Below are 16,194 nucleotides of genomic sequence, written 5' to 3'. Positions count from 1 at the left end.
TGGACGGGCTGTGGCCTCATGTGGCTAGTCATCTACTGTAGTGTGTTGTTAGTCACAGCCTGCTGTTCTACTGTACATACTGGTGTAGATTGTGTGGCTGGATGAAGTGGACGGGCTGTGGCCTCATGTGGCTAGTCATCTACTGTAGTGTGTTGTTAGTCACAGCCTGCTGTTCTACTGTACATACTGGTGTAGATTGTGTGGCTGGATGAAGTGGACGGGCTGTGGCCTCATGTGGCTAGTCATCTACTGTAGTGTGTTGTTAGTCACAGCCTGCTGTTCTACTGTACATACTGGTGTAGATTGTGTGGCTGGATGAAGTGGACGGGCTGTGGCCTCATGTGGCTAGTCATCTACTGTAGTGTGTTGTTAGTCACAGCCTGCTGTTCTACTGTACATACTGGTGTAGATTGTGTGGCTGGATGAAGTGGACGGGCTGTGGCCTCATGTGGCTAGTCATCTACTGTAGTGTGTTGTTAGTCACAGCCTGCTGTTCTACTGTACATACTGGTGTAGATTGTGTGGCTGGATGAAGTGGACGGGCTGTGGCCTCATGTGGCTAGTCATCTACTGTAGTGTGTTGTTAGTCACAGCCTGCTGTTCTACTGTACATACTGGTGTAGATTGTGTGGCTGGATGAAGTGGACGGGCTGTGGCCTCATGTGGCTAGTCATCTACTGTAGTGTGTTGTTAGTCACAGCCTGCTGTTCTACTGTACATACTGGTGTAGATTGTGTGGCTGGATGAAGTGGACGGGCTGTGGCCTCATGTGGCTAGTCATCTACTGTAGTGTGTTGTTAGTCACAGCCTGCTGTTCTACTGTACATACTGGTGTAGATTGTGTGGCTGGATGAAGTGGACGGGCTGTGGCCTCATGTGGCTAGTCATCTACTGTAGTGTGTTGTTAGTCACAGCCTGCTGTTCTACTGTACATACTGGTGTAGATTGTGTGGCTGGATGAAGTGGACGGGCTGTGGCCTCATGTGGCTAGTCATCTACTGTAGTGTGTTGTTAGTCACAGCCTGCTGTTCTACTGTACATACTGGTGTAGATTGTGTGGCTGGATGAAGTGGACGGGCTGTGGCCTCATGTGGCTAGTCATCTACTGTAGTGTGTTGTTAGTCACAGCCTGCTGTTCTACTGTACATACTGGTGTAGATTGTGTGGCTGGATGAAGTGGACGGGCTGTGGCCTCATGTGGCTAGTCATCTACTGTAGTGTGTTGTTAGTCACAGCCTGCTGTTCTACTGTACATACTGGTGTAGATTGTGTGGCTGGATGAAGTGGACGGGCTGTGGCCTCATGTGGCTAGTCATCTACTGTAGTGTGTTGTTAGTCACAGCCTGCTGTTCTACTGTACATACTGGTGTAGATTGTGTGGCTGGATGAAGTGGACGGGCTGTGGCCTCATGTGGCTAGTCATCTACTGTAGTGTGTTGTTAGTCACAGCCTGCTGTTCTACTGTACATACTGGTGTAGATTGTGTGGCTGGATGAAGTGGACGGGCTGTGGCCTCATGTGGCTAGTCATCTACTGTAGTGTGTTGTTAGTCACAGCCTGCTGTTCTACTGTACATACTGGTGTAGATTGTGTGGCTGGATGAAGTGGACGGGCTGTGGCCTCATGTGGCTAGTCATCTACTGTAGTGTGTTGTTAGTCACAGCCTGCTGTTCTACTGTACATACTGGTGTAGATTGTGTGGCTGGATGAAGTGGACGGGCTGTGGCCTCATGTGGCTAGTCATCTACTGTAGTGTGTTGTTAGTCACAGCCTGCTGTTCTACTGTACATACTGGTGTAGATTGTGTGGCTGGATGAAGTGGACGGGCTGTGGCCTCATGTGGCTAGTCATCTACTGTAGTGTGTTGTTAGTCACAGCCTGCTGTTCTACTGTACATACTGGTGTAGATTGTGTGGCTGGATGAAGTGGACGGGCTGTGGCCTCATGTGGCTAGTCATCTACTGTAGTGTGTTGTTAGTCACAGCCTGCTGTTCTACTGTACATACTGGTGTAGATTGTGTGGCTGGATGAAGTGGACGGGCTGTGGCCTCATGTGGCTAGTCATCTACTGTAGTGTGTTGTTAGTCACAGCCTGCTGTTCTACTGTACATACTGGTGTAGATTGTGTGGCTGGATGAAGTGGACGGGCTGTGGCCTCATGTGGCTAGTCATCTACTGTAGTGTGTTGTTAGTCACAGCCTGCTGTTCTACTGTACATACTGGTGTAGATTGTGTGGCTGGATGAAGTGGACGGGCTGTGGCCTCATGTGGCTAGTCATCTACTGTAGTGTGTTGTTAGTCACAGCCTGCTGTTCTACTGTACATACTGGTGTAGATTGTGTGGCTGGATGAAGTGGACGGGCTGTGGCCTCATGTGGCTAGTCATCTACTGTAGTGTGTTGTTAGTCACAGCCTGCTGTTCTACTGTACATACTGGTGTAGATTGTGTGGCTGGATGAAGTGGACGGGCTGTGGCCTCATGTGGCTAGTCATCTACTGTAGTGTGTTGTTAGTCACAGCCTGCTGTTCTACTGTACATACTGGTGTAGATTGTGTGGCTGGATGAAGTGGACGGGCTGTGGCCTCATGTGGCTAGTCATCTACTGTAGTGTGTTGTTAGTCACAGCCTGCTGTTCTACTGTACATACTGGTGTAGATTGTGTGGCTGGATGAAGTGGACGGGCTGTGGCCTCATGTGGCTAGTCATCTACTGTAGTGTGTTGTTAGTCACAGCCTGCTGTTCTACTGTACATACTGGTGTAGATTGTGTGGCTGGATGAAGTGGACGGGCTGTGGCCTCATGTGGCTAGTCATCTACTGTAGTGTGTTGTTAGTCACAGCCTGCTGTTCTACTGTACATACTGGTGTAGATTGTGTGGCTGGATGAAGTGGACGGGCTGTGGCCTCATGTGGCTAGTCATCTACTGTAGTGTGTTGTTAGTCACAGCCTGCTGTTCTACTGTACATACTGGTGTAGATTGTGTGGCTGGATGAAGTGGACGGGCTGTGGCCTCATGTGGCTAGTCATCTACTGTAGTGTGTTGTTAGTCACAGCCTGCTGTTCTACTGTACATACTGGTGTAGATTGTGTGGCTGGATGAAGTGGACGGGCTGTGGCCTCATGTGGCTAGTCATCTACTGTAGTGTGTTGTTAGTCACAGCCTGCTGTTCTACTGTACATACTGGTGTAGATTGTGTGGCTGGATGAAGTGGACGGGCTGTGGCCTCATGTGGCTAGTCATCTACTGTAGTGTGTTGTTAGTCACAGCCTGCTGTTCTACTGTACATACTGGTGTAGATTGTGTGGCTGGATGAAGTGGACGGGCTGTGGCCTCATGTGGCTAGTCATCATCTGTAGTGTGTTGTTAGTCACAGCCTGCTGTTCTACTGTACATACTGGTGTAGATTGTGTGGCTGGATGAAGTGGACGGGCTGTGGCCTCATGTGGCTAGTCATCTACTGTAGTGTGTTGTTAGTCACAGCCTGCTGTTCTACTGTACATACTGGTGTAGATTGTGTGGCTGGATGAAGTGGACGGGCTGTGGCCTCATGTGGCTAGTCATCTACTGTAGTGTGTTGTTAGTCACAGCCTGCTGTTCTACTGTACATACTGGTGTAGATTGTGTGGCTGGATGAAGTGGACGGGCTGTGGCCTCATGTGGCTAGTCATCTACTGTAGTGTGTTGTTAGTCACAGCCTGCTGTTCTACTGTACATACTGGTGTAGATTGTGTGGCTGGATGAAGTGGACGGGCTGTGGCCTCATGTGGCTAGTCATCTACTGTAGTGTGTTGTTAGTCACAGCCTGCTGTTCTACTGTACATACTGGTGTAGATTGTGTGGCTGGATGAAGTGGACGGGCTGTGGCCTCATGTGGCTAGTCATCTACTGTAGTGTGTTGTTAGTCACAGCCTGCTGTTCTACTGTACATACTGGTGTAGATTGTGTGGCTGGATGAAGTGGACGGGCTGTGGCCTCATGTGGCTAGTCATCTACTGTAGTGTGTTGTTAGTCACAGCCTGCTGTTCTACTGTACATACTGGTGTAGATTGTGTGGCTGGATGAAGTGGACGGGCTGTGGCCTCATGTGGCTAGTCATCTACTGTAGTGTGTTGTTAGTCACAGCCTGCTGTTCTACTGTACATACTGGTGTAGATTGTGTGGCTGGATGAAGTGGACGGGCTGTGGCCTCATGTGGCTAGTCATCTACTGTAGTGTGTTGTTAGTCACAGCCTGCTGTTCTACTGTACATACTGGTGTAGATTGTGTGGCTGGATGAAGTGGATGGGCTGTGGCCTCATGTGGCTAGTCATCTACTGTAGTGTGTTGTTAGTCACAGCCTGCTGTTCTACTGTACATACTGGTGTAGATTGTGTGGCTGGATGAAGTGGACGGGCTGTGGCCTCATGTGGCTAGTCATCTACTGTAGTGTGTTGTTAGTCACAGCCTGCTGTTCTACTGTACATACTGGTGTAGATTGTGTGGCTGGATGAAGTGGACGGGCTGTGGCCTCATGTGGCTAGTCATCTACTGTAGTGTGTTGTTAGTCACAGCCTGCTGTTCTACTGTACATACTGGTGTAGATTGTGTGGCTGGATGAAGTGGACGGGCTGTGGCCTCATGTGGCTAGTCATCTACTGTAGTGTGTTGTTAGTCACAGCCTGCTGTTCTACTGTACATACTGGTGTAGATTGTGTGGCTGGATGAAGTGGACGGGCTGTGGCCTCATGTGGCTAGTCATCTACTGTAGTGTGTTGTTAGTCACAGCCTGCTGTTCGACTGTACATACTGGTGTAGATTGTGTGGCTGGATGAAGTGGACGGGCTGTGGCCTCATGTGGCTAGTCATCTACTGTAGTGTGTTGTTAGTCACAGCCTGCTGTTCTACTGTACATACTGGTGTAGATTGTGTGGCTGGATGAAGTGGACGGGCTGTGGCCTCATGTGGCTAGTCATCTACTGTAGTGTGTTGTTAGTCACAGCCTGCTGTTCTACTGTACATACTGGTGTAGATTGTGTGGCTGGATGAAGTGGATGGGCTGTGGCCTCATGTGGCTAGTCATCTACTGTAGTGTGTTGTTAGTCACAGCCTGCTGTTCTACTGTACATACTGGTGTAGATTGTGTGGCTGGATGAAGTGGATGGGCTGTGGCCTCATGTGGCTAGTCATCTACTGTAGTGTGTTGTTAGTCACAGCCTGCTGTTCTACTGTACATACTGGTGTAGATTGTGTGGCTGGATGAAGTGGATGGGCTGTGGCCTCATGTGGCTAGTCATCTACTGTAGTGTGTTGTTAGTCACAGCCTGCTGTTCTACTGTACATACTGGTGTAGATTGTGTGGCTGGATGAAGTGGACGGGCTGTGGCCTCATGTGGCTAGTCATCTACTGTAGTGTGTTGTTAGTCACAGCCTGCTGTTCTACTGTACATACTGGTGTAGATTGTGTGGCTGGATGAAGTGGATGGGCTGTGGCCTCATGTGGCTAGTCATCTACTGTAGTGTGTTGTTAGTCACAGCCTGCTGTTCTACTGTACATACTGGTGTAGATTGTGTGGCTGGATGAAGTGGACGGGCTGTGGCCTCATGTGGCTAGTCATCTACTGTAGTGTGTTAGTCACAGCCTGCTGTTCTACTGTACATACTTACTTAGCTCTACGACAGACGTCATAACAGGGCAAGAACACACACACACACACAGAGGTCAAGGCTTGTTCATTTCCAGGCTATCCTACTCTTTATTTAATGCAAATGACAGTACCAGGAAACCAGGGAACTATTCCTCAGGGCACGCAGGGGGAAGTATTTACAGGGGCGAACATTTAGGATACCTTCACAGAACAAAAAAACAACCATTTAAAAATTAAATAAAATGTCACAAACCGAGGCATTCAAGTAGTAGTGGTATTGTTTTACAGTTAGTTTTCTGTGGTCTTTTCTTTTTTCTTTAAACTCAGTTAGCATCTTCTCCTGCCACGAGTGACACGATGCCACAGTCGGTATATTATAGTCCACTATCCTTGCTTGTCTTTGTTTTGGTAACTGAAACGGTTGTGGTGTGGATTGACATGGTTCACTCTGGTTGAACTGGAGTCAGGGGAGAAAGGTGACGTGGTCACACTGGTGGGATAGACGGCAACATGTTGATGAACGCAAGTGTTACAGCAAACAGGACGGGATGGCACGGCGGGGGACATGATAAACCCCTCAGACCACAGAGGGATGGAGGTGGAAAAGAGAAGGGGTGTGTAGACAATGAGATACAATGTACTGCATTACCTCTGAGGCACAACATCAATATCATCAATTGGCGTAATGGCTTTGATACCAGAAGCATCATTTTGACTGAATACATAATGTACTCTAATGTATGTCTATGCTATGTTTACTCTGTTGTCTGTGGTGTGTGTGTGGAAGATATTTCTGCACCCTAGTGAAACCATAACAGCTTTCTTCAAATCGGGACAACAATCTTGAACTATATATAGATAATGTTTTAAAAACAGATTTCTAACAAAAATCTTTAAACGTGGGGAAAAGGAGGTTGAAGATGACTTATACATACAGAGAAAGAGATAAATTCTAACGTTAAACTAACATTGGCACAACTCTTGGCTGAAACTGAGATCTGAGAGGAGCGGGGAGGGGGCAGAAAGTAATGCAACAGCACCTAAGGAGGATGTAAGGTTATGTGATGGGAGGGGGGGGGTGGGGGGGGGGGGGGGGGGGGGATAACGGGGCCAAGGCGAAGGTGTATGAAAGAAAAGGCACTCCAAACTATAGATACACTATACATGACCAGGTATTGTTCCAATAATACAGCTGTCATCTACTGTAATGTACAGGTACAGATTGAACTATATGGCTGGATAAAGCATCATCATCATCTACAATATCCAACAAAGAAGTCTGGTTTTTTCTTCTTTTCTCCCCCTTTGTTTTTGCTCATAAACAGTACAGAAGTCTACATATATATACTGTACATACCATGATCACAACATAACAACAGAAGAAACTAACAAACATAAAAAACTAAAACATGAGTCAGGATTTGGTGAGGAGCATATGAACTGTGTACATATACACAGTGTGGTTGTGTTGTCGTATTGAACCTGTGTGAATATGTATGGGTAAGTAAGACGCTCTACTCTTGAGAGTCTGGAGCAGAGAGGTGCTTGTGTGGTTCAGGTGGAGAGAGATAGAGGAAAGAGAAGAATGCTAGACTAATGTTCAATTAACGTTGGACCAACATTTGATGAACATTGTACTAACACTGAGTCAGTGGTCACAATCGGAGAGCCAGCAGTGGCAGAGAACTCCTCGCAATCTAGCCAGAAACAACAGAGACCTCTCCATGGCTGAATTCCAAATCAAATGCTGAGGGGGTAGAAGCTAGGGGTTGGTTTGGAAGAAAAAGTCTTCATCTAAAGAGACAGAAAGAAGGTGTGGGGGAGACATCCCCTCCAAAACTGACTGCATTACAACACAGTCATCTGATAGAGATAAATAAAAAAATAGTTGAGGAACAGAGCGTTTTTCTAGTCCTGTCTACAGCATTAACATAATAATTACATACAGGAAAACAGGGAAGTGACTGCTGAAAAAAAGTATTTTCTAGCCAAAGTAATCACACCACCTTGCCTCTTCATGTCTTTAGGCAGTAGCAAATATTGCCCCTGCTCTGTGAGTCAACAACTAACCGTTATGGATTCTGAACCATTGAAGTTAAATATACATATATCTATATCTATATATATATATATATTTGTACATAATGCAAAGTAATATATAAACGGTGTATGCATAAATACACTGAGTGTACAAACATTAGAAACACCAGCTCTTTCCATGACAGACTGTCCAGGTGAATCCAGGTGAAAGCTATGATCCCTTATTGATGTCTCTTGTTAAATCTACTTCTCAGTATAGAGATAAAGGTGAGGAGACAGGTTAAAGAAAGATGTTTAAGCCTTGAGACAGTAGAGACATGGATTGTGTACCGTATGTGTGACATTCAGACGTAATGGGAAAGACAAAAGATTTGAGTGCCTTTGAATGGGGTATGGTAGTAGGTGCCAGGCGCACCGGAGTCTCAAGAACTACAACGCTGCTGGGTTTTTCACATGCAACAGTTTCCCGTGTGTATCATTTATGGTCTACCACCCAAAGGACATCCAGCCAACTTGACACAACTGTGGGAAGCATTGGAGTCATCATGGGCCAGCATCCCTGTAGAACAGGGGTGTTCCTAATGATTTGTACAGTCAGTGTAAATGTAATACAAGCACACAGAACCATAGACATCTGACATGTCAATCTAAATGATCCCACCCACCCTAAGCCAAGGGAATATAAAATAAAAACAGAATAAAACTGTTCGCTAACCGTTTAAAAACAACCCCGAGCAAACCTCTGACAACATCAAAACCTCCCTTCTGATTGGACTGTCCACATATATCAGGACCTTCATGCATCGGCGTGTGTTGGTAAGAATGTATGTGTGTGTGTGTGTGTGTGTGTGTGTGTGTATCTCATGCCTAATTAGCAGAAGTGTGGACGTCAATGCAGGGGGGAAAGGTCACTCTGGGTGCTCCTAACTATACTCAGGCCATGCACTACAGGAGGAGGAGCCTGGGTGGCCATCCAAACCAGGGGGTGTCAGAGGGGAAGTGAGGATATGAAGGGGTGTGGTGTAGAGAGAGGGCGAGAGGGAGGGACTGATCTTAATGTGGGGGGGGGGGCTTCATTGTGGACAAGGAAGAGGAGGAGGGTGAGGGGACAGATAATTACTTTGATACATAGATTGTCCTCTTGGAAACATTAGCAGGCTAGTATTGTGTATATATGGTACGTTTATATATGAATACTCTTATATTTCATCATCCTCCCCTGCCCCCACCACCCCCTCCCTCTAACAGACCATAAAGATGTCCTCAGTGGAGTAGGTTGTAGAAATCAAACACTTAGATGGGTGACGTGGAGGGCTCAGTTAGTTGCGTTGTTGTTGTCATCTGTTTTAAACCCTGCCATGTCATCATTCTTACAGCTGGCACCCAGGTGCACCCCTGAATGGGGCGATGTGGGGGGGGGGGGGGGGGGGGGGTCAGAGAGGGAGGGTTCAGGAGGTGGAGTTGGAGGCAGAGGCTGAGGCGGTAGTGGTGCTGGGGCCACGATCTGTGCTGTTACCATCTAGAAAGGAGGTCAGGAGAGTAGGGGGAGGAAAATGATTCACTCATTTACACAATGAGTAAACAGGTGTTTTTTATAAGACATTTTCCTGAGAGAGAGAGACAGAGAGAGAAAAGAGAGAGAGAGAACATAGACAGAGTTGGAGAGGGATGGAGAGGTGTGGATTAACCTGTGGTGACGGTGGCGTTGGTTGGGGTGGAGGTGGTGACCTGAGAGCGGGCGTGGGCGGGGATTAGGATGTTGGCCAGCGAGGGATTACTGGACAGCTCTATGAGAGAGACACGGTACACCAGATTACAGCAGATCACATCCACCACAGATAAACACATCCAAACACAACTCACACATAGGTCACACACACATATTACAGCAGGTAGCATTAGTACAGAGACTGACAGAGAGAGACCACATCATTATACATGTAGGAGAAGAAACTCTCCGTACCGCAGATAAAACAGACAGGCAGACAGTGTATTGACAAGGTGCTGTACCCTGGGTGGTGAAGTTGAAGAGAGAGGGTTTTTCTCGCCCGTTGGGCAGCTTGACATTGGGGTCCCTCAGCTCGTCGAAGAAGGAGTGTGCACACGCCTCCAGGGGAGTGAGGCGCGAGGTGGGCGTGTACTCCAGCAGCCGAGAGCACAGGGCAATGGCCTCCGGGGGCGTGCGCGGCCGGAACACCTAGCAGCCAATCCAACGCAATGACGGGTCAGGGGGCCAATCACAAAGGCGAGACTAGAATCAGTAAACCAATCAATTTCAAACTAGTATCATGAATACAATGATGTATGCGGTCATGATAGCAGGTGTGAGAGAGGAGGATTTCAGTTTCTGCTTATAGATATGAAATGGAGAGAGAATGTAATTATTATTATTATTATTATGAATGTTACAGATATTACCTAACTTAACTGACAAGGGTCGACACAAAGGTGAGGGTGATATACATAGAAAAATACATGACCATTCAAAATGTTGGTGTCACTTAGAAATGTCCTTGTTTTTGAAAGAAAATACATTTTCTTGTCCATTAAAATAACATAACATTGTTGTAAATGACTATTGTAGCTGGAAACAGCTGATTTTTTTATGGAATATCTGTAGGTGTACAGAGGCCCATTGTCAGCAACCATCACTCCTGTGTTCCAATGACACGTTGTGTTAGCTTATCCAAGTTTAACATTTTAAAAGGCTAATTGATCATTAGAAAACAATTTTGCAATTATGTTAGCGCAGATGAAAACTGTTATCCTGATTAAAGAAGCAATACAACTGGCCTTCTTTAGACTAGTTGAGTATCTGGAGCATCAGCATTTGTGGGTTCGATTACAGGCTCAAAATGGCCAGAAACAAAGACCTTTCTTCGGAAACTCATCAATCTATTCTTGTTCTGAGAAATGAAGGCAATTCCATGCGAGAAATTGCCAAGAAACTGAAGATCTCGTACAACACTGTGTACTATTCCCTTCACAAAACAGCGCAAACTGGCTCTAACCTGAATAGAAAGAGGAGTGGGAGGCCCCGGTGCACAACTGAGCAAGATGACAAGTATATTAGAGTTTCTAGTTTGAGAAACAGACGCCACACAAGTCCTCAACTGGCAGTTTCATTAAATCGTACCCAGAAAATACCAGTCTCAACGCCAACAGTGAAGAGGCGACTCCGGGATGCTGGCCTTCTAGGCAGTTCTCTGTTCTTTTGCCCATCTTAATATTTTATTGGCCAGTCTGAGATATAGTTTTTCTTTGCAAGGCCAGCATCCCGGAGTCGCCTCTTCACTGTTGACGTTGAGACTGGTGTTTTGCGGGTACGATTTAATGAAGCTGCCAACTACTTTTTTTCTTTCAAAAACAAATAAATTTCTAAGTGACTCCAAACTTTTGAACGGTAATGTACAGTCGTGGCCAAAAGGTTTGAGAATGACGCAAATATTAATTTTCACAAAGTTTGCTGCTTCAGTGTCTTCAGATATTTTTGTCAGATGTTACTATGGAATACTGAAGTGTAATTACAAGCATTTAATAAGTGTCAAAAGCTTTTATTGACAATTACATGAAGTTGATGCAAAGAGTCAATATTTGCAGCGTTGACCCTTCTTTTTCAAGACCTCTGCAATCCGCCCTGGCATGCTGTCATTTAACTTCTGGGCCACATCCTGACTGGTGTCAGTCCATTCTTGCATAATTAATGCTTGGAGTTTGTGGGTTTTTGTTTGTCCACCTGCCTCTTGAGGATTGACCACAAGTTCTCAATGGGATTAAGGTCTGGGGAGTTTCCTGGCCATGGACCCAAATTATCGATGTTTTGTTCCCCGAGCCACTTAGTTATCACTTTTGCCTCATGGCAAGGTGCTCCATCATGCTGGAAAATGCCTTGTTCGTCACCAAACTGTTCCTGGATGGTTGGGAGAAGTTGCTCTTGGAGGATGTGTTGGTACCATTCTTTATTCATGGCTGTGTTCTTGTGCAAAATTGCGAGTGAGCCCACTCCCTTGGCTGAGAAGCAACCCCACACATGAATGGTCTCAGGATGCTTTACTGTTGGCATGACACAGGACTGATGGTAGCGCTCACCTTGTCTTCTCCGGACAAGCTTTTTTCCGGATGCCCCAAACAATCGGAAAGGGGTTTCATCAGAGAAAATGACTTTACCCCAGTCCTCAGCAGTCCAATCCCTGTACCTTTTGCAGAATATCAGTCTGTCCCTGATGTTTTTCCTGGAGAGAAGTAGCTCTTTCCTGCCCTTCTTGACACCAGACCATCCTCCAAAAGTCTTCACCTCACTGTGCATGCAGATGCACTCACACCTGCCTGCTGCCATTCCCAAGCAAGCTCTGTACTGGTGGTGCCCCGATCCCGCAGCTGAATCAACTTTAGGAGACGGTCCTGACGCTTGCTGGACTTTCTCGGGCGCCCTGAAGCCTTCTTCACAACAATTGAACCGCTCTTCTTGAAGTTCTTTATGATCGATAAATGGTTGATTTAGGTGCAATCTTACTGGCAGCAATATCCTTGCATGTGAAGCCCTTTTTGCGCAAAGCAATGATGGCGGCACATGTTTCCTTGCAGGTAACCATGGATGACAGAGGAACAACAATGATTCCAAGCACCACCCTCCTTTTGCAGCTTCCAGTCGGCAATTCATCTGCTCACTCTTCATACCATTCTGGAGTATATGCAAATTGCCATCATACAAACTGAGGCAGCAGACTTTGTGAAAATTAATATTTGTGTCATTCTCAAAACTTTTGGCCACGACTGTATATTTGAACTTTGTGCGTCTGTTAAAACCACGAGGAAGTCTCATTGTCCATAGATTGTCCTCTGTATTTGTCCAGTTCAAGTGTAAAGAGCGCAGCCCTACAGAAGCAGGGTAGGAGACTCTAGGCCAGTAATGGGCAACTCCAGTCCTTGGGGCTGGAGTGTGGTGTCACATTTCCCCCCCCATCCCTAGCAAACACAGCTGGTTGAACTATTTGCATTTTAAACTGAAGATAAGGATTAGTTGATTATTGGGAGTCAGGCAAAAGTATGACAATAATCAGAACCCGAGGACTGAAGTTGTCCATCCCTGGTCTAGACAGGCAGCACAGAGACTGGGCGGCTAGAAGATGCAGTACTAGAGAACAAGCACAAGGTGGAGTCTAGGGAGACACCAGGAGGACCTGCTCTACAACACTGCTCATTTGCCATTTGACTTGGGCCCTGTTCAAATACTGTGACAATGTCCTCTTTGCTAACTCCCTTTCTTGAGGTTATCACCGACCTGACCTGAGGACTTCTTCATGTGCCCTTGCAAATTAGAAAGAATCTGATGGTTGTAAGAAATATGGTAGAAACCCCAGCTAGCCTACCAGGAAGCTAGTGGGGCTAGACGCAACTGTTACCATATAGCTTACACCTATCCAATCCTTACAAATCTAGGTGGGGCCCATCATGAAGTGTCTAGGTGAAGGGGTTTATTTTGGATATTAGGGAGTACAGATATATGGGATGGCAGAGATGAATGCCTGGCATGCTGGCGAGGAGAGCACAGCGAGATGATGCTAGGGGAGGGGGTGGATTGTAGAGTAGTAAAAGAGTTCCTGTACCTGTTGACTCACCTTAGTCCATGGGTGTGCCTTAATCTGGGGGAATTTGAACTCAGTGTAGTTGGGGTTCATCTCTCGGATCTGCTCCCGTGTAGGGGTCCCCAGAACCTACAGCACAGAGACAGGAGAGGAGAAGAGAGGGGAAAGGAGAGAGGGAGAGAGGGGGAGGGAGAGACGGAGAAAGAGAGGGGGAAGAGAGGGGAGGTAGGGAGAAAGAGAGAAAGAGATGGACAGAGAGAAGAATGGGAGGGAGAGAGGGGGAGGGAGAGATGGAGAAAGAGAGGGGAGGTAGGGAGAAAGAGAGAAAGAGATGGACAGAGAGAAGAGGGGGAGGGAGAGACGGAGAGAGAGGGGTAGGGAGGGAGAGACGGCGAGAGAAGGAAGGGAGGGAGGGAGAGAGAGAGAGATGGGGAAGAAAGGGGAGGAAGAGACAAATGAGGGGAAGAATATGACAAAAAGAGGAGAGTGCATGAGCAGTGAAGAGATGGACAATTTAGAGCGAGAGAGAGAGAGACAGGTGAGAGTGTGCCAACTTTCATTCGATGAAATAGAGAGAATTGGTTGACAGACATCCTATCTGACAGGCTAGTATCAGTACCTTGATGATCTCCACCAGCTGATCCACTCCACTGTCGCCAGGGAAGATTGGTTGCCCTAGCAACAGCTCTGCTAGCACACATCCAGCTGACCACACATCTGTAGAGGGGGCGGAGCAGAAACAGGAAGATGTCGTGATTAGCATACCTGCTCTAGAGGTGTCAGCATTTAGCCTATATATGCTAGGGTTTATATGAATTTCAGTGGGGTTTAGCTGTAAGCGGTTAGCTGTTAGCTCACCTATGCTGGAGGTGTAGTCGGTGGCACCAAAGATGAGCTCGGGGGCTCTGTAGTAGCGAGAGCAGATATAGGACACGTTGGGCTCTCCACGTACCAGCTGCTTAGCACTGGAGACACAACATCACCACACACTGTCAGTCACATACACTCCTCATCAATCATCATCATCATAGTTATCAATATCATAGTCATCTTCATGATCATTAACATCACTGCCATAATCATCCTCATCCTCATCCTAGCCAATCAAAGCTAATGAGAACTGCAGATTCTTTCACATAGTTCAAACTGACCTGCCGAAGTCACAGAGTTTGAGCACAGCCGTCTCGGGGTCCAGCAGCAGGTTCTGGGGTTTGATGTCCCGATGGCAGATCCCAAACGAGTGGATGTAGGCCAGACTCCTGAACAACTGGTACATATATAACTACAACACACACACACACACACACATTAGAAATGGAAAGCAGAGGATACACATGATGGCAACATAGTGTGCACACACACACACAGGCACTCACACACACACACACCTTGACATAGACTATGGGCAGAGTCTGTTTGGCTCGGCTGTAGTGTCTGGCAACTCTGTAGACTGTCTCAGGAACATAGTCCAGAACCAGGTTTAGATACACCTCATCCTTCTGTTACAGAGAGAGAGAGAGAAAAAGAGAAAGAGAGCGAGAGAGAAAGAAAGAGAGGGGGGAGAGGTTAGGCAACACACACAAACAATGTAACTTGTTTGACGATCAGTGACACTTCACTCTGGCATGCCCATGTCCATCTCATAGACTGTCTGCCAATTCTTTACTCCCTCCATGTCTCTGTCTTGCCTTGTCTTCTCCCTCTCTCTCTCTCGAAAGCATTGGTTGCTGTGGTGACAGCGAGGAAACAGCCTGTTTGTGTGATGATATCACTGTGTCTGTACTGTGCTCCATTGTGTAGTGTTTCCCCCGAGGGCAGGAAAAGCACGCCTGCGTCACCACCCTCTTGACGTGACGCACCACCGCAGACAGTGATGTAATTTCCTGCCAAGGGCACAAGGGGGCTGGGTGGAGACAGGAAGTGCTCGTCTGGCCTCAGTGACCCCTAAAGGATGTAATTTGTCCCCCTAATGCACCCCACTCCTATACCAAGCCTACCACTCTATTCCTCTTCCTTTTCCTATGATCTGATTAGTGAAGGTCGATGGCCTGCCGTAACGTCACATGCCATCCGTTCTTCATCTTTGAGCTCAGACTTTACCCACAATTCCTCTGGATATGCCCAAAGAAGGTTGTAGTGAAACGGCAGGTCTATGAGTGTACCTTCTTTCCCAACTCAACCTTTGCATTCTACTCCCTCTGTTCCATTTGCTAGCAGAGCCAGTTAGCAAACTAACCTGAGCAGACAGAGTGTAGCGTGAGAAGCTAGCTGGCTGTTCAGGTGAGCTAGTGTTATCATGGATTCTGGTAAGAAGGGGGGGGGGTATGCCTTATGATTAACGAGACGTGGTATGATCATAACAACATACAGGAGCTCAAGTCCTTCTGTTCACCTGACTTAGAATTTCTATATTGTACTCATTTAAACTGCTGCATCTACTGCATCTTGCCATCTTTATGTAATACATGTATCACTAGACACTTTAAACTATGCCACTTTATGTTTATATAGCCTACATTACTCATCTCATATGTATATACTGTACTCTATACCATCTACTGCATCTTGCCATCTTTATGTAATACATGTATCACTAGACACTTTAAACTATGCCACTTTATGTTTATATAGCCTACATTACTCATCTCATATGTATATACTGTACTCTATACCATCTACTGCATCTTGCCATCTTTATGTAATACATGTATCACTAGACACTTTAAACTATGCCACTTTATGTTTATATAGCCTACATTACTCATCTCATATGTATATACTGTACTCTATACCATCTACTGCATCTTGCCTATGCCGTTCTGTACCATCACTCATTCATATATCTTTATGTACATATTCTGTATCCCTTTACACTTGTGTGTATGAGGTAGTAGTTGTGGAATTGTTAGGTTAGATTACTCGTTGGTTATTACTGCATTGTCG

The 16,194-nt window shown here is 46.5% G+C and overlaps 1 protein-coding gene across 2 annotated transcripts in view; it reads right to left on the bottom strand.

Moving 5' to 3' along the window:
* Positions 1 to 5,700: 5,700 nt before the first annotated feature.
* The window catches only part of LOC110504531 (glycogen synthase kinase-3 beta), a 56,563-nt gene continuing 46,069 nt past the window's right edge, over positions 5,701 to 16,194 (bottom strand). The window contains exons 4-11 of one of the 2 annotated variants that reach the window (XM_036975017.1): positions 14,640 to 14,750; positions 14,403 to 14,533; positions 14,110 to 14,216; positions 13,871 to 13,968; positions 13,273 to 13,380; positions 9,677 to 9,863; positions 9,355 to 9,453; positions 5,701 to 9,185 (exon numbers count right to left, since the gene is read on the bottom strand). In XM_036975017.1, the coding sequence (XP_036830912.1) occupies positions 9,115 to 9,185; positions 9,355 to 9,453; positions 9,677 to 9,863; positions 13,273 to 13,380; positions 13,871 to 13,968; positions 14,110 to 14,216; positions 14,403 to 14,533; positions 14,640 to 14,750 (912 nt within the window). In that variant the 3' untranslated portion in view covers positions 5,701 to 9,114. The remainder of the gene's footprint in view (positions 9,186 to 9,354; positions 9,454 to 9,676; positions 9,864 to 13,272; positions 13,381 to 13,870; positions 13,969 to 14,109; positions 14,217 to 14,402; positions 14,534 to 14,639; positions 14,751 to 16,194) is intronic. The other variant, XM_036975018.1, reaches the window with a different exon arrangement.

Source organism: Oncorhynchus mykiss, chromosome 3 (assembly GCF_013265735.2).
Source record: "Oncorhynchus mykiss isolate Arlee chromosome 3, USDA_OmykA_1.1, whole genome shotgun sequence".
In the NCBI taxonomy this organism is placed as follows: Eukaryota; Metazoa; Chordata; class Actinopteri; order Salmoniformes; family Salmonidae; genus Oncorhynchus; species Oncorhynchus mykiss.
The sequence above is the reverse complement of the archived record's forward strand: the minus strand, read 5'-3'. Positions and strand labels throughout refer to the sequence as shown.